Source organism: Bactrocera dorsalis, chromosome 5 (genome assembly GCF_023373825.1).
Source record: "Bactrocera dorsalis isolate Fly_Bdor chromosome 5, ASM2337382v1, whole genome shotgun sequence".
In the NCBI taxonomy this organism is placed as follows: Eukaryota; Metazoa; Arthropoda; class Insecta; order Diptera; family Tephritidae; genus Bactrocera; species Bactrocera dorsalis.
The window spans coordinates 42,139,054-42,158,253 of record NC_064307.1 but is presented as its reverse complement, the minus strand read 5'-3'; the positions used below and the strand labels follow the sequence as shown (position 1 = coordinate 42,158,253).

General features: G+C 34.5%; 1 protein-coding gene across 1 annotated transcript in view; it reads right to left on the bottom strand.

The window, feature by feature from the left end:
• Window positions 1-3,573: 3,573 nt before the first annotated feature.
• The window catches only part of LOC105229055 (alpha-protein kinase 1), a 55,740-nt gene continuing 40,113 nt past the window's right edge, over window positions 3,574-19,200 (bottom strand). The window contains exons 6-11 of the mRNA XM_011209124.4: window positions 8,835-11,064; window positions 8,193-8,430; window positions 8,042-8,125; window positions 5,361-5,528; window positions 5,066-5,294; window positions 3,574-4,992 (exon numbers count right to left, since the gene is read on the bottom strand). Of these exons, the coding sequence (XP_011207426.2) occupies window positions 4,655-4,992; window positions 5,066-5,294; window positions 5,361-5,528; window positions 8,042-8,125; window positions 8,193-8,430; window positions 8,835-11,064 (3,287 nt within the window). The 3' untranslated portion in view covers window positions 3,574-4,654. The remainder of the gene's footprint in view (window positions 4,993-5,065; window positions 5,295-5,360; window positions 5,529-8,041; window positions 8,126-8,192; window positions 8,431-8,834; window positions 11,065-19,200) is intronic.

The window sequence follows — 19,200 nt, the reverse complement described above, 5'->3', positions numbered from 1 at the left end:
TAATTTGATTACAACTTTTTTTAAATTAATCGATATATTGAGTTTCAAAAAAATATTAAAATTAGTTTTTTTTTGCATTTGTATTAGCTTTTGCCGAAAGTGTGCAGTACTGCAGCAAAAATTAAGGTTTAAGTTTGTAATAAAGTTAGAAAAAGTTAAGTGGTTGCCACAAGTCATGTTTGTTTGTGTTGCGCACTCTTCAACTGCCTGCTTTTGTAGTTATCGATAAATTGGTGTTGCTATTTCCCCATACGGCTTATACTTATTGTTTCTTAGTAATAGATAGTCCTGACTTCTGACATGCAACTTCACATTCATTTCTTATCATTTGTTACAATTATTGCTCAGCATACATTTTTCTCCCTAATTATATAAATATTTGTTTATTTCTAAATCATTTTTTTTTTTGTATTTGGAAAACTTTTGCAAAATGTTTCGTGTTGGCACGCCTTTACGCATATTTTATTGCAAATATATAATTCTAATATTTTCTTCTTCGTTAAATGCTACATTTCACGCTATATATATGTATATAAGTGCAGATCCGTCACAAATCACGCTTATGTCTTACTTGCATTTCTAAATTTAACATTCAACTACAACAAAAAATAAGTTCAGTGTTTATTTAGGGTTTAGCTTGCAAATATTTTGTTTATTTGTTTATTTCTGTATATTTATGATGTATATATATGTATGTATGTACGTATTTGTATCCCTAGAGTTTAAATTGCAGCGACTGATTACATACATTTTTAACTTAGTATTTGTAATTTTTTTAGTTGCTTCTTTTGTCCATGTTCAGATTTTGTATATTTAGTATATAACAACCATTTCTAAAGAGTCTATATTTACATATGCATAAGGTAAGTAAATAGCTGTCATATATTTTTGCATATAATTTGTTTACTTCGAAGCGCTGTGTGCCACTGTGTAGCGAAAGGAAAATGAAAAAAAAAAAATGAATTGTAAAATACGAGTCGTTAGAAATATTTTTTGCTAATATTATGCTGTTCTATTTTTAACACAAAAAAATATTATTTTCTTTATTTATTTTTATTTTTAATACAAAAAAATTTGTTTTTCATTTATTTTTTATATTAGCGCAAAAAAAAATTGTTTTTCATTTATTTTTATTATTAGCGCAAACATTTTTTTTTTTCATTTTTCTTTTATTTAGTATTTTCTTAGTTAAAATCATTTTCTTTTTGTTCACCAACATGAAAAAATAATTTAGTTTCTTTACTTCAGCATACAGCAAACGTTATTAAAGCTACAACAAAAAAGATAAAACCAATTCATGCAATGTTACAAACCCTACAAAAATTACAAGTTCTTAAATGTAAATTAATTGCAATAAAATATCTATGTGTGTTGTTTAAATGGCTACAGTGCTCTATGAAGTAAAGATATACGCCTATAAAGTGAGACCTATAATTGTTAGAGAATAATTATAATTATTATGCTCGTATTCGTAATAATAATAATGTTCATAAAAATTATTATAATTTTAATAATAGTATTAATATTAATAATTATTATACTTTTAATAACAATAATAATAATAATCTGTCAGCAATATATTCAGATAGCTTAGACTAACATTAAAAAATATACTTCAACATTCACATTTGACCTTTACGATTCACATTTTGGTGAACTACTTATACAGCAGTCGTATACTTTCGTCCCAACTGTGTGTCTGCACAATTTTAAAGCATATTCAAAGCATGTATGGTATATTAACTTAAATTTAATTTAATGCTTTATATTATCTTGTATAAAAGAATGCGTAGTAACAAGTTTATAAGAACAAATGGCAATGTGTTTGAATTATGGTAAGAAGTAAAAAAAAATAAAGATAAAAAAAAATTAAAAAAAAAAATAAAAATAAAAAAAATATAAAAAAAAAAAAATAAAATAAAAAAAAAAACATAAAAAAAAAAATAAAAAATAAATAAAAATAAAAAATAAATAATAAATAAACAAAAAAATAAAAATAAAAACGAAAACGAAAAAAAATTAATATATAAAGCAAATTAAAAATTAATGAATAAAAAATTAAAACATAAAAATTTAATTTAGAAGAAATAAATAATAATTAAAAAAAAAAATCAATTAAACCCATTTTAAAAAAAAAGTAAAACCAATAAATAAATAAATAAAATAAATAATATTAAAATTAAACAAAAATTAAAATTATAAAAGAAAAAAAAAACTAAAAAATACTAAATAATCAAAAAAAAAGTATCAAAAAATATTTAGGAAAATACTAATAACACGTAAATAAAAAATATAGTACAAGAAATAAATATATAAACAAAATTAAACATTAACAAATTAAAACAAAAAAATTAAATTTTGAAAAAATAAATAATGAATAAAAAAAATTAAATTAAAGCAAAAAAATTAAATTTTGAAAAAATAAATGAATTAAAAAAAACTTTACAAACAAAAATTAAGAAAAAAATAAATTTTCAAATTTAAGTAATTAAAAAAATAAGTAAGTTAAAGTTAAAAATAAGTTATAAGAACAATAAAAAAAATTTCATGAAATAAAATGTTGAAATTATTATTATTTCACCGTGCAAGCACCAAATCAGCACTCTTAGCAAATAACAAAAAAAAATTAGCAAACAATATATAAACATTTCTTTCGCTTAAACAAAATAATTATGTAATTTTTAATTTAATTAATTTAAAAAGAAAACATTGTGTACTACCAAAAATAGAACATTTTTTGGCACGTTAGTGAACTGAATACGCGCTCTTACTTTTATTGTGTGTGCTTCAGAAAAAAATTGTTATATTGAAACTTCATTACTTTCAGCGTTTCTTAAAACTTGTGTCTATATTTAACGCTGTTTCATATTCAACATCGTTTGTTCTTATGACTGCAATTGGTGTGAAAAAAAACAAATAACATAAACTAGTATACCATACCAGTTATAGGATATATATTAATAAATATTATGTACGCATATTTTAGCTTAAGGATTAGGATTATTTTCGTTAATATTTTTTAGTGGTGACATTGTTTTTAATATTCATAATAATTGTTTCTTTAGTGTTTTATAATAATATTTTTCATTTATATTTTTAATTATTTTTTTATTTTTATATTTATTATTTTTATTTTAATATTTTTAATCATTTTTTTATTAATATTTTGTAATAATATTTTTTTTATATTGGGAAATAATAATTTTTTCATTAATATTTTTAATCATTTTTTAATTAATGTTTTTTTTGATAAGAATTTGTGATAATATTTTTATATATTAATATTTTTAAATAATGTTATTTTTATTAATATTAAAAAAAAAGGTAAATATTTTTTCGTTTATTTTAGTTTTATAAGTCGCAATAATATTTTTATTAATATTATATTCAATAAACAATTTTTTTTTTGCTTTTTGTTTTAGATTTCATTTGTTGACATTTTTATTTTCTATAGAAAAAAAGGCAATGTATTTTAACTTCTTTAATATTTTTGCTTCCACTCAATGAGTTCCACACGTTACACTACAGAACTAAACTAAATTGATCTTCATTGTTGTATACATTTCATACGTATTTACTTGGTCCAATTGGCACTCAAGCATTTCAATGATGCTAAAAGCGCCGCCGCATTTATTGCATATTTATTCATTTTCTATTTACAAAGCAGACATAATTCATTTCATTACATTTTCAACTTCACAAACTGTTTTATGACTTATTTCGTTGTTGTTACAGTTGTTGTTTTTGTTTTTACTATTCATCATTTATTATTTCATAATGGAAATAATTCAATTCCAAAACCATTAATTGTTATTTGCAATGTTTTTTGTTTTTGTTTTTCTTCTATACAGTTTTGTATACATGTGTGCAGCGGTTTTATTTAACTAATATTTTTATATATGTAATTTGTACATGATCCTAGTTTATTTACACGATTTATATGCGCTCAGTTTTTGTTTACATTAAACTACTACTATATGTATATATACTATATATGCCACCACACATGGTCCACATTGCCTCCTACGGGAACACTTCACAAGCTAGGCTACAGACGTGCTTATCTTTCCCAAAATGCACGCCTGCATGCGTCGCAAGCAACCAAAACTCATTAAAAGCAGTCACGCAGGCGCACACTCTCTTTCTCTCGACATCCCGCATACCACCAACATTCACCCTTACAATTTTTGTTCAAAGGCAACAATCGTTTTTGTTTTTTGTTTTAATAGAATGCAAATAAGAGTAATGCTTAAAAAGTTAATATTTACGTGCGTTTATAATTTTTCAAGTGCTAGCCCTAACTGCATGCGTAATATCTAGCATAAACTTAAAAAAAATATATTCCTTTAAATATGTATTGTGTATATTACATGGTGTTCTACTTCGAACTATTTTTGCTAGCAGTTGGCTTACGTTGCAACGGTTTGTCGCTATAATCCGTTGCCTCTTGCATTTTTGTACGTAATAGTGTATATATACTCTCCGCTGGCGACTTATCGTTGCTATTACTGTAATAGTTGTTGTTATTGTTGTGTTTGTATACTCCGTATTGCCGCATGGCGCATGCGTACTCGGATTTAGGCTTGGCCACTTCCTAGTATGTACTGACTCGCAGGCGTGTTTGACACGCCTTACACACTGCGCGCATGCCCATTTACTTGTTGCCATCACGATCGCGGCCGCCATGATTACCAGCCGCATTTGTGTGCGCATTGGCATTGCCGCCGGTCGTTGAGTTGTTCTGCTGTGGCATTGTGTCGCAACGCCTGTAATATAATAGGTAAGGCACGCGTGGTGTTTTCGGGTAGAGAACTTCATTCTCGCTGACCGGTTTCACGGAGCTATCATTGTAACGCAGCCAGCTGCTGTAGCCCGTGTGATAGACGTCGGTGATGTAGTGGCCTTTGGTCGCCTCTTTGCCATCATGATAGACAACGGCGAACAGGCGATAGGCGCGCTGTTTCATCGAGTACTTCTTGGAGGCGAGTATTTCTGACAAGAAAATTCAAAGTAATATCAAATTAGTAAACTATATTTAAAGGAGAAATAGGCTGGTGGCACTTACTTGCGTCGATCTTCAGGTCAACTGGGAATTCGACTTTCTTCAGTATCTTCGTACAGCCATCCGAGCGGTAATCGAACCATTTCAAGTGCAAAATCAAGATTGTTGGCAACTTTTCCAATGTCATTTGCTGCCAAGCTACCACCTCTTGCTTGGTCTTGCTGCCGGTGACACCCTCAAGCTGATCGCGACCAACCAATATTTCGAGTGCCTCCTTTACCGATGCGGCTTTCTGCAGTACAAGAGGATATAAGTTAATATTTTTGCAACTAAGGAAAATCGTAAGACTTTAACTAACCTCAATGTTGAGTTGTAATGTGAAGAATGGTTGTATATCATCGGTGGAGTGTTCTCCTTCACGTTGCAGACGGGAACGCAACTCGCCACGGAATATATCGCTCAGTGGAGTGCGTCCGAAATCTTGTTGGCGTGTGACGCTGCCTTTATTGCGATTATTGCAAATCATCTAGCGAAAAAAATCGTAGAGTATGGTGAAAATTTAGGATTACAGAATGGTGTATTAAGTCGAATACATGTAATTTCAGTTTATATTGGCATTTAAATTACTTTTTTTTTTAATTTTCTACAATAAAACAGGAAAAATTATTAACTACGACTGCAGGGAAGGAAATTCCATCGAAACTGTGCGTGAATTCATAAAAAATCTGCCGAATTCATCATTGAAATTCATGGAAATGGAATTGGACATCTCCAAAACATCGATTTATCGCATTTTATCCCAACATTTGGGCTAACGAAAGGTGTGTGCACGGTTTGTTCCACACAAATTAACTGACGACCAAAAATTGTTCAGAATCAAACATTAGAATGACCAAATATTTGACCAAAAATCTCATTTTAACCATTAATCACTTCCCGCATTCACCTGATATGGCGCCGTGCGACTTCTTCCTTTTCGGAAAAATGCATTTGCCCATGAAAGCAAAGCGTTACGCAGACGTAGAGGCCATTCAAAAGGCTTACACCGACATACTGGCGGCCATACCGGCCAACGAGCGAAAAATTCGACAGTGCAAAAAGCTGTATTGAAGCAGAAGGAGACTATTTTTAATAAAATAAATGGATTTTGTCGAAAAATCATTTGTTATTTTTTTTAATTCCTGTTTTCTTTGGAACACATCTTGTAATTTCAATCGGTCACTTTGTACAGTCTGTCAAGTAAGAGCGTGGTCGTGTTAATTTATAAAAAAAAAATATTTTATGAAACTTTCATATTTATATATACATTGTACACATTACAAACAATGATGCAATTTGGTCAATAATATGTCCAGTCACCACCGGCGTCGATAATTGCCTGGCATCTCCGAGGCATGCTTTCTACTAATTTGACGGCGTATTCTAGTGGCAAGGATCTCCAGATCCGACGAATTTCGTAAGACAACTGCTTCAAAGTGTATGTGCGTCTTCCACGAAGCTTCTGTTTAATATATGCCCACACATTTTCAATAGGGTTTGCATCAGGCGACTGCAACGGCCAGTCCAATGTAACGATGCCAGATTGAACTTTCCACTGAGTACAGAGCTTGCTGCGATGTTTAGGAGCATTGTCCTCCTGCAGATTCCAATCTTAATTTTTTCTGATAAACCATCGTTTGGCAGATAGCAGTAAAGCCTTTTTGTAGATTTTTATCATTTTCTCAGCATTTAGGTTGACAGAAAAAGATATAAAGTGCCGAATCCCTGCTTTGAGAAGAAGAGCCCCAAAGAAACACCTTTATTCCATGTTTTACGGCCCGCTGAACAAGCATATTGGTGGAAGTTGACCAGGCTCGCGTGAGGACAGAACGTGGCCATATAGAACATTCATCAGTAAACAGATATTTTCAAAATCTTTATCAATATTCTCATGCGCCCAAGCGAGTCGCTTTGTCACAAGTTTTTCAGTCAACAGAGGCTTCTTCATTGTGTTGCGCCATTTCAGATCATGAGTATGAAGAAGGGTTCGGATAGTTTCGTAGGATATATCTAAATATTTTACCATTAATTTTGCTTGTCCTTGCCGCAGTGTTAAAGCAGGATTCCGCGAAAACAGATTCACTATTATTTTTTCATCTTTTTTGTTCACTTTTCCTATCGAACCACGTTCTGGTAAATCATCGACATTTTTAGCCACTATATATCGCTGTATCCACTTCTGTACAAATGCCTTCGACTTTCTCATATATTTAGCAGCCGCTGATTGCGACATTTTGGGATCTTTCGGGTGGATGCAAAGGAACACAGCTTCGTAGCGCGACGCGTACTTAGCACTCATGGCGTTTAACGTGATTCTCTTTCAAAAGATCAACGACAACTGAACCTTTGTTGACAATGCATCAAGGACAAAGCTTCCCTCTATCGGCTCGCGAAGGAATTAGAGCGAAATCTTTCATTAACTGTCGGTAAAGTCGACCACGCTCTTACTTGACAGACTGTATGACAGTCATGTGCTATAGTGGTAAAATCTGAACAATTACTTCGGATATTGTAAAATTACCTTCGACAGTAATTCATGGCAAGGTTGGGGATGATAGCTTGTCAAATAAAAAACTTTTCCATATAAAAACTTATTTTCAATCGATCAGTTTGTATGACAGCTATATGTTATAGTGGTCCGATATTGGCGGTTCCGAAAAATGAGCACCATATTGACGTATACAAAATTTCAGATCGATATCTCAAAAACTGAGGGAATAGTTTGTGTTTATAGCGGCGGACGGGCATACTGACATAGCTAAATCGACTCAGCTCGTGACGCTGATCATTTGTAAGTCTATATATTTTATAGGGCCTCCGACGTTTCCTTCAGGGCTTTACAAACTACGTGAAATACTTAATAGGGTTCAGGGTATAAAAACGTTAAATGACTCAATTAAGGTCCTACTCAGGCTATCTATTAATATTAATATTTCAAATAACATACATTTTTGACTTCAAAAATAAATAAATTTTAATTCTAAAAATCAATTTACATACCTGCCACTCATCGCCATCCTCACTTTCGGAAACTTCATTGCGTCCATTTTGTTCAGCATTCGGTTTGGCAACTAATTTTATTACCTTTAAAAATATAAAAAGTAAACTTAGCAAAAACTCCAATTTAATATCACTTTTTCTCAGCACACACCTCCAACATTTCATCATTCAGCTTGTTGAGTACATAGCTCAAGAACTCCTCAGCGTCTTCTTGACGCCCCTCGACATACTCCTCACGACTATCGACCCATAAGCGATAAATGTCACTGGGTTCAAAGGCCGAATCGCATTGCAGCTCGCTGCCCAACTCGTCTTTGCCTTTGGGACCCTTATTGGTGCGCAAGCGCATACCAGATGGTAGTGTGGAGAATTGCGATACAAAGGAAATGCTGTGGTGAAAATAAAAATAAACGATAAATAAATAATTTCAAACCAAAATTGTTATTATTTCAGGTTCTGTAAAAATTAACATTCTTTTTTCTTTTTCTTTGTTTTCAATTTGTTCGTCTCTGTTCCTTGTGCTAACGACAACTGGGAGCCGCTTTCACTATGCGATTCAAAGACTACAACAAAATACCTGCAACAGCAGCGCTACACCAAAACGGTTTCACGCGTCGTCACATGGCGCTTCGTCAACAATTACTTTGCCATAAATGTAACGCGATCACATACAATCGTGAATAGAACGCAACCGCTGACTGTTTATGGCATTGCTTATAATAATTATTATTATAGTATTAATTAAAAGCAAATAAACTAATGGATTGGGGGAAAAAATGGGAATGTGACTTACAGCGCATTGACAGTGGGCGTGCGCACTTCGGACAAGGCCGCCGCCTGTTTGGGTATGGAGCGTATCAGATTGTAGAATGGCGCGCAGCCCAACAGCGCTTGCAGAATGGAATTAATGTAACAATAGTTCGAGGGATTGGTGAGACCGCGTGGACGCAGGCTAACTGTGGACAGATCGGTTTTAGACTTTGTGAGGAAATCGGCGAATTTCAGCGTGTATTCGTCTAGATTGGCGCGCGCAGTCGGCGTTGGTGGTTCGGGTTTGACGAGTGCCTTCGCTACGCTGGCTGCTTGTGGTGGTATGCCCTGTGCAGAGGCAGCCGAGTAGGACATAGCGCCTGGCAATACCACGGGCGGTGTGGGATTCACCGGCGCGGGAACAATGCATTCATAAGGCGCTACTTTGGCAACAGGTTTTTTCGATGAAAATGGTGGCGGCAGCGCGGGTGAGGAGTTGCTATTCTGTATGTTGGCACTTGTGTTGCTATTGTTACTGCTGCTGCTACCAGACTGAGCACCACTGGCACTTGTGGACTGCGCGTTGGCGTTATTGGTGTCGTTGAATAGACTGGCCCAGGATTGGGTGCTGGGCGCGGTAGTGTTGGTGTTGGCTGTGATTGGTGGCGCTAAATTCATAATTGGCGTAGTGCTGGCAGCGGCAGTGGTGGCGGCAGCAGCTGCAGCGGCAGCTTTCTTGCTGCTAGTAAAGCCGGGATATTGTTTGCTGTCAATTACTAACGCTTGCTGTTGTAGTTGTGGCTGATTTTGCGCCACTTGTGCAGCTGTTTGTTGCTGATGTTGTTGTGCGACTTGCGCTTGTTGCTGTTGCTGCTGCTGTGCTTGGTGTTGTTGTTGTTGTGGGAAATGTTGCGGCGCTGCTGTGGTGCTGGCCGTGGATGTGGCCGCTGACGCGTTGTTCACATTGCTACTGTTCGTCGCGCTGCTGCCGCTGTAACTGGCATATTGGTTGTAGTTGTTGTATGAGCTATTATTGCCATGGTTCGCATATTTCGGCTGCTCGGCTTGGCTATTGCGGCGTTCGTTCGCATTGTTGTTGCCGAACTGTGGTGGTGCATTGTTGCCGCTCACCGGCGATGGGGGCATTTTCATGCCGCCAGCATTGCGCATCTGCTGTTGATTATAGTGACCACCGTGTTGTTGTTGTTGCTGCTGATGTTGTTGGTGGTAGTGCGATTGTTGCTGATAGTTATGACCATGATTGGTATATGTCCTGGTGGAATGACCATATGTTCTATTTTGGTTGTTGCTATTGTTGCTGTTGTTGTAGCTGTTAGGTGTAGCGGTAACCGCCACCGATGCTGTGGACTTTTTACTCGAATTAGTCCAAGACATTGTCTTCGTAGTCTGAATGGCCGAGTCGTTGTTATTGTTGCCATTGTTATTGTTATTATTGTTCGGCGTGTACGATTGATTGTTGTAATCGTATTTACGACGCGATTGATTATTGTTGTAATTTTGCTGTGGCCTACGTTGTTCATATTGATAACCATGATTCTGTTGATGGTGATACTGTTGGCTATGATGTTGTTGTTGTTGATCATAACGATTATACGATTGTTGCTGATGTTTCGGGTGTGTTTGTTGGTGTGGTTGCTGCTGCTGCTGCTGATGTTGTTGTTGCTGTTGCTGTTGCTGATGATGATACTTCTGCAAAGGCGGTGAAGTCTGTATCTGTTGTTGTTGTGTCGGCACATTGGTGGCAGTCGAAACACTTGCCACAGCGGTGGCAGCAGGCTGCGCAGCCACTACAGCGGCCACTGTTGGTGCCTGTTGCTGCTGCTGTTGTTGCTGAGGTGCCGCATGGATAGCTACTGGTGCTGGTGGCGGTGCTGCTGCTGGGGTCACTGTCGCCACAGGCACTTCGGTCGGCTCCTCCTTTGGCACATTGTCATCCTGGTTGTGATAAACTTCAGTAGCCGCAACGACGACGGGCTGCATGTCAGCAACATTGTGTGAATTGAAATGTGCTGGCGCTTGTTGTTGAGCTGGCTGCTGTTGTTGCTGCTGCTTTGGCGGTGACTGGGTTATTTGCTGTTGTTGCTGCGGTAATGGCAGTTGTTGTTGCTTTTGTTGCGCCTGATAGTCCTCGGCAACGATATTTTCGGTGCTCTGGTGTGTGTGAATTTCATTTAGGCTGGTCACAGAGCCAACGACTTGCAATTCGGAAACCTCATCAGGGGAGCTGGTCTCAACATTGACAATTTCGCTCTCTGGAAGAGTAAAAACAAAAAAGGAAAAATTACAATCATATATTTATATCTACACAAAAGTATATGGGGCAAGTTATAAATTAAGTTTAGCGTTTGCATATAAAAATTTGATATTATCATCTCTTAATCGCTTGCGGCGGAAATGTCTGGTGACACAGTTCTCTCACTTTACATGAGAATTTGATATGCTCACAGAAAAGCGCACAGAATTCCACATTCTAAGCCTATTGTAGGTGGCCTCAAACTAATTGATTCTCATTAAAATTACAGAAAATAAATTAATAAAACAAGCAAAACCAAAAATAAAATAATAATTTAAAGATAATTAAAAAAAATATATGTAAATAAAAAATAAAATAAAAAAAAGGAAAAATAATAAAAAAAATATATAAAAAATTTTATTAAAAAAATATAAAAAAACAAAAATATAATTAATAAAAAATTTAAAAACTAATAAAAGTGTATTTGCAAAAAAATAATAACAAAATTAAAAAAAAAATTAATAAATAAAAAAAAAACAAATATAATAATTAACAAAAATATTAATAAATAATAAATAACAAAATTTAAAAATAAAAAATAGTAGGCGTAATTGGGGGAAAAAAATTAATAAAAAAATAATAACAAATAAAAAATTATAAATAATTATAACAAGTAAAAAAAATTTAAAATATACTAAATAAATAAATAAAAATAAAAATAATTGACAAATATTAAAAAATAATAAAAAGAATAATAATAATAATAAAAGTAATAAATAAAAACAATATATACTTAAATAAAAAAAATAATGAATAAAATTTATATAAATAAATACCAAAACAGAAAAAATTAAATTTGTAAATAATAAAATTTCTGTTCTTTCTAACTTCGCCTCACCTCGCCGCACACTTTGTCCACGATCGGAAGATCGGTCTCTAATCAATAGCAATAACACTGAAACTCACTTTGAAAACGAGCAGTTAAAGGTGTTAAATGGTCGAGGTTTTAGTACATATACGACAATTCTAGCAGTGTAAAAATTTTCAGCGCCACAAATCAATGAAATAGCAAACGATTTGAGAGCGGAGTTGGTGGAGAAGTGTGTACAGTGTACGAACACGGACACGCGGCGTATGTAAGCATATGCAGCGCTGAAATTTTTGCATACTCGTGCAATTTTAGTGTCAACATTGAAGTCACAAGACGCCAAGTCAACCAATTCGCAATGTGGCACTTCTGTTTGCCTCTTCGTATCAATGAAACGCGTGGAACCGAAATGCCAAACAAATTCATTTGTGTTTATGGAAAATACCTAGCGCCATTTGATCTCGCATTATTTCACGGTTATTTACTTTATCGATAATTGAATAGGTAAATAGAGTATTGCTAACAAAGTTTGAATCGAAAAAGCACTAAATAATTTGTTTTAAAAATAGACGATTGATTAGCATTTAAATAAATGGATAGGTGTCAATAAATAAAGCTAGCACATATGAGAAGTGGCTGAGAAACATGTGAATTTAATGTTTTTGATTCCAGCATATGGACGAGTAAGTCCGTTTTTATATAGATTTATATGCACATAAATATGTCATATGTTTATTATAATAAAAAGTATAGGTACTAATAATACTTAAAGAAATATTTTACTATTAAAGTGTTTTCCAATATTTAGTGAGCTAAATCTACCAAACGATTTGCTTAAATAAAAGGGAGGTAATGGTTTATTTAGAAGCCGACCTTTCCAAGCGACATCGCTTCGCTCTATGTGCTCTTGAAGTTCTAAGAAGATCCGACGTTTTTGATAAAAAAAATTTGTTCGGCGATGAGACACATTTCTGGCTCAAAGAATATGGAAACAAGCAAAATTGCCGCATTTGTAACAAAGAGCAACCTGAAGAGATTAGAGTTGCTTTTTTATCCAGAAGAAACTACTGTTCGGTGTGGTTTGTGGACTGGTGGAATCATTAGCCCATATTTCTTCAAAAATGATGGCGATGAGAACGTAACCCTTAATGGCGTGCGTTACCTTGCCATTATAATCGACTATTTGGTGCTTGAAATTGAAGCTCGTGATCTCGGCGACATTTGGTTTCAACAAACGCCGCCACTTCTAAAATATCGCATCAATAAATGGATTATTGAGAGAACATATGGTTGAGCCGATAATTTCACGTTTTGCGCAGAACGTTTGGCCACCAAGATCGTATGATATTATATCACACCGTTAGACTTTTTCCTGTGGGGACATGTAAAGTCTAAGCAGACAATCCCGCTTTGACTCAGGCTTTGGAATAGGACCTCACGTGTGTTGTTCTTCAGTTACTAGTCGAAATGCTCGAACAAGTCATCAAGAATTGGATTCAATGGTTGGACCATCTGAGACGTAGCCGCGGCCAACATTTGTAAAAGGTAATCTTCATAAAATTAATGCCGAAGGATGTTCTTCCGAATAATAGTAAACATTCCTTATTAAATTTGAAGTTTCTGCGGTTTTTCTTAAAAAAAAAATAGTATATGTAAGAAGGTTGGTCTATCGGTGCAGCTATTTCGGAGAAATTTTCCTCACCGACTCTGAAAACAGCATTTACTCTAGGTTAAAAAGTCCTTACAAATACGCTCATATCTCCGGTACTATTTGTCGGATCTACTTCAACTTCGGAGAATATTTTCAGATATATTTCAATTCGATTTATACAAGTGCAGAAAATTTTTTTTTTTTAATTGAAAAATGGATATGATCTCTAAAAGCGAATTATACAATTTTCGAGAGACAAATAATAGTGAAGCAGAAAGTTGTTCGAAGGAAGATAAATGTCTAATTTAAAATTCAATAAGAAAAAAGTAATGTAGAAATATTTTAAATGGAAAAATTATTTCTATATATAATAACGATCTACAATTCCAGACATTTTAGCCTAAAAAATCGATATAAGCGAAGGTTTTAAGGAAAGAAAATGTGAGATATTAGCAAAATGTGTTCTTAACATTTTTGGGGGCAGTTGGGTGTACATATCTGGTACTTGAAACACGATGTTAGAAAAATTTAGTGTGCTTACAACAAGAACAATAACAAATTTTTGATACATCGCATATGTATGAAGCCGAAACTTCAAATGTGATCTCCTAATCGAAAATCAGCTACAAAACCTAGCCTAAAATAGATATTTTTTCATTATAAAAAAATTTTAGACCCCTGACAATAAGACACCATATACATATGTACAGACATACGTATACAATGTTAGAACATATTAAATGACACTGCAGCTAATCAATAGTTTCTATTTGAAATTAGAATCAACGATGCAACCCAATCAACCATAACAACCAGAAAGTTGAGTTGAGAATGCAATTAAATCATCAAGACTTGGTGATATGTGAGTCGTGATATACGTAACTAATAGTATACTTTAGATATGTATATACATATACATTCAGGCATATTGGACGTCACACTAACCACTAGGCTAGTAGCTAACCCGTTGACTGCAATTGATTTTTTATGATGCTCTTTATTTGACAAGGCAAATTATTATTGAATCAATTAAACATATTGCCTGACTGGCATAATGACAAATAGGCAATACTCGTATCAGTAGCGGATACTCGTTTTATCAATTATGGCATGTTCGATGACGAGAGAACGCAATATACGGAGTACATATGTATTTGTACATGTAAATGCCTAGAAAATAAGTTTGATTAGTTTTTTATACAAGTAACTGTACATGTATGTATGTAGGTATGTACTTATATAACAGATCAATTGAAAAGAATCCGACACACAGATGGTGCTACTAGAATTAAATCCATATGATTTTTAGTTAGTCATAGTCTTCAATATAATGAAGGTGTATACTCGTATATTTGACACCTCAACCATCAAGAATTGGTATGCTAAGCTTAAAAGTGGTGAAATAACTACCGAAGATGGCGAAAAGTGGACGTTGTTACCGACGAAAACATCAAAAAAGTGCACAAAACAATTTTGGAAGACCGTAAAGCGAAGTTGTTCGAGATAGCAGGCACTTTAAAGATATCAACTTAATGTGTACATCACATCATTCACAAATATTTGGGTATGAGAAAGCTTTGTGCAATGTGGGTGTCGCGGGAGCTCACTTCTGATCAAAAACAACGAGTAGTTGATGATTCGAAGCAGTGTTTTGAGGTGTTCAAGCGTAATAAACCTGAGTTTTTACATCTATAAGTGTCAATGGATGAAACATTCCAATCGACAGTTATGAGTGGACTGCGCACGAAGAACTCACTCCAAAGCGTGAAGTTGATGATTCGGAACAGTCTTGGAAGGTGTTCAAGCATAAAACCTCGAGTTTTTGCGTCGATTTATGAAACACCATGCTTCGAAGTCCAATCGACAGCCTTACGAGCGAAAACTGCACACGATGAATCCACTCCAAAGCGTGAGAAAACACAACTCTCGGCTGGCAAAGTTATGACGTCTGCATTTTGCGATGTGCTTGGAAGAATTCTTATTGATTACCTTGAAAAAGGAAGGACCATCATTACATAGCGTCATTGGACCATTTAGAGGCCAAAATAGCGGAAAAACGCCTGCATTTGAAGAAAAAGAGTGTTTTTTCACCAAGACAATGCACCGTGTCACAAGTCCATAAAAGCGATGACAAAATCAATGAATTGGACTTCGAATTACTTCCATATCCACTGTATTCTTCAGAAATTCGGCTCCCAGCGACTAATTCCTGTGGTTAGATCTGAAAAAAATGCCCGCTGGGAAGAAATTTTCGTCGAATGAAGAGGTGACCATCGAAATTGGGGCCTATTTTGAAGAAAAGTACAAATCATACTACAAAAATGGCAGCAAAAAGTTGCAGGGTCGCTATATAATTTGTATATCACCCTTGAAGGGAACTATGTTGAATAAAAAAAAAACCAATTTTGCCAATAAAAATATAGCAGGGCGGGGACTTTTCAATTGACCTCTTACGTATATAAATATTTAGCGCTAATGATAAGCGATTATCAGCAGCAATTCATGTAGATATTCTTGTATCTTTATTGCAATAACACTCAGAACAAAATTGATAAATTACATGAGTGCATAAACAAACACACGCATACATATGTATATACATAGAGTAAGACTTGTAAGGCTAGTATAATAAAAAATGTCTGTAAAAATGCTTATATTCGTGCATATGTTGATATGTGAAAGCCCACTGAGCGCACTCCCGCCTATCTTATCTGGTCGGTTGAGCGTTTGGTACGTGCGTTTGGAGTCGGCGTCAGATGTGGGGCAATATGCAATAGTAGTTGGTTAAATCATATGGATCATATGGCTTATGGGCTGACAGTCTGTCATAATATGATGAAGCAATAGATTTAAGACGATCATAATTATTAGTTTATTTTTATAATTTATTAATAGTATATATCATACTTATACATATACATATGTATATGCCTGTATATATGTGTGTATGTATGTATGTGCAATATACATTATAGTCCACCCATTTTCGGAAGTTGGCAGCTACCACAATTTCAAGGTAGTAAAATTTCAATTCGAGTATTTGCTTAGCCAAGAAAAAGTGTGACCAGCGGGTGATAAGCGCAATTTGGCAATGGAGCCAAGCACACAGGTGTTTACAAACAAACACAGATAAAAGATAAAGTAATCTGAAGAGGCAGCGATATAAGTAAACATAAGTACATAACATTTAGATTAATTAACCGACTAGGTTAATGTTGTTTTTGTTGTCTTATTGTAGAAAACATTTGGCAATTCTATTAGAGTCAATAAAATGTTTCGCTGCAAATTAAAATGTCATTGTTTAAAATGAAAATAATTAGTTAATTATATGCAATTATTTGAAATCTGTTATTCATACACACACACCACATGCTCATATACATTTTAGACATATGTACATACTTATGTGTATGAATTCCTCTACAGAATGCTAATGAATTTTAATTTGAAATTTACTCGACTGCAAAATATGTGTTCTCATGCATGTTGGCATGTATGTATGCGTGTATATGTGTAGCTGCAAACCGAATTTTTGATTACTCGCCATAAAATCGGCAAAATCAATTATTAAATTGATACTGGCGCAAGTACTTATGCATATACACGCATACATACTTATGTATATGGGCTTTGACGAATGCATATTTGGCTTGCACTCGAATATTTTATTATATTTTGGAGCATAGTGCTTGTGTACCATATTTCGAATTACGAGGTCGAAACTAAAGATTCTATAATGAATTGTGTTAGTTTTCACTTGAACTTAAATTAAATTACTTTATGAAATTAAAAAAACAAAATTAACTTCGGTTGGCTGGCAGCTATTGAAGCTATAATACTCCTCAAAAATACAAAATATTCCTTACAAAAACTTAATTTTGAACGCTTAGTTTGTATGACAGCTTTAAGCTATAGTGATCCGATGTGAACATTTTCTTCTGAGATTACACCATTGGTTTAGGCAATAATAGTGGCCAAAATTCGTGAATATATTTGATCAAATGAAAAAGTAATCCATACAAACACTTGATTCCGTTCGTTTAGTTTGTATGGCAAGTACATATGCGCTATGGTGGTCCGAAGTCGGCGATTCCGACAAATAAGCAGCATTTAAGGAAGAAAAGGACTTGGAAGGACTTGTACAAAATTTCGGATCGATATCTCAAAACCTGAAGACAGACTACCATGGCTAAATCGACTCAGAAAGTCATGCTGATAATTTTTATATGGATTTGACAGGGTCTCTAATCCACCAAATCGATAAAAATGGTTTCCCTAGATTATTATACGATCGTAATTTTAACCTCAATATGATATCAACATCGCTTATGGACCGACTTACAGCATTTTGGTTAATGTTTTAGGTACGAATCGGGTAAAATGCTAGATTTATTCGGAAAGGAGTGAATCTTTTACAAAACCGACGTCGAGTAGAGGTCGCAAAAGATATGTTTGGCGTGTGAAGCATGCCAATGCTGGACTAGTACCAAGCAACCTGCATCTTTTACAAAACCGACGTCGAGTAGAGGTCGCAAAACAGATGCTTAACAACGCATCATGACTGGTGACAAGACGTAGGTTTGTGAATCTAACGTCAAAACTATCCAACAATCCACGAATGGTATCCAAACAAGGGCCGCAATCGAAAAAGAATTAAAATTCGCTAAAAGCATTGAAGACTGTGACAGCCAAGGCTTATAATCTGAAATTTGATGAAGTGCTGGCTTGTTTATATTGGCTCAAAAGAAGCCTATTTTGTAAGCGATAATAAAGATTTGTATCTTCGCCGCACCCAATAAGGTTGTTTGAATGCAGTGAAACGCAGACGAGGAAGCTACAGTCTTGTCAGAAGCATGAAGAGGTTCTTCCACAAGTACGTCGACGACATAACACAATACGTTGACCAGACTTTGGACGCAACTAACTTCAGACATGCACTGACCCGCCAATCACAGTGGAGCCATCAACACTTTCACCGTGTTGAATGGCATACTTGAAGTCAAACCACCACCCATTGCAGAACAGGAGCTCGAGTTGCCGCGAGAATCAAGAGTGATGCTTTCCCAGCTTCATTCTGGATACTGTAGCAAGTTAAATTCATACTTATCCAGAATCGAATATATCAAGTATACATATGTCCAGCATGCAAGGAGTCCCCGCAAGACACTAACCGCCTCTTTGCATGCCCTGCTAACCCTATACAACTGACACTTCTCAACAACATTTGTATTAAAATATGACAGTCGCAGTGTATCCCGTAATCAATTTAGAAAAATTAATCAATTATTAATAATAGACATGCAGAAGAATAAATTACGAAAACCCCACTTTGTGGAGCTTGACAGTTTATTATCAAGGATTAACTTCTTACACAAATATTATCTTTAACCCAACTATATACATACGCAATGCTCCAATAACTATTAGCTGTTGTTATAATTGCATGTATATATGTATATTTATATAGTAGTATATGTTGGTATGCATTTATTATCGCCTGAACGCTTGAGACTTGGACTTAATCACCCATATAATTTTATTGAAAAACAAGAATTACACACTCTCTTCTCTTTACTATTCTACAAAACTTTATAATGTTTTTCCTTTTAGCACGCGTACAACTGTTATTGTTCCAA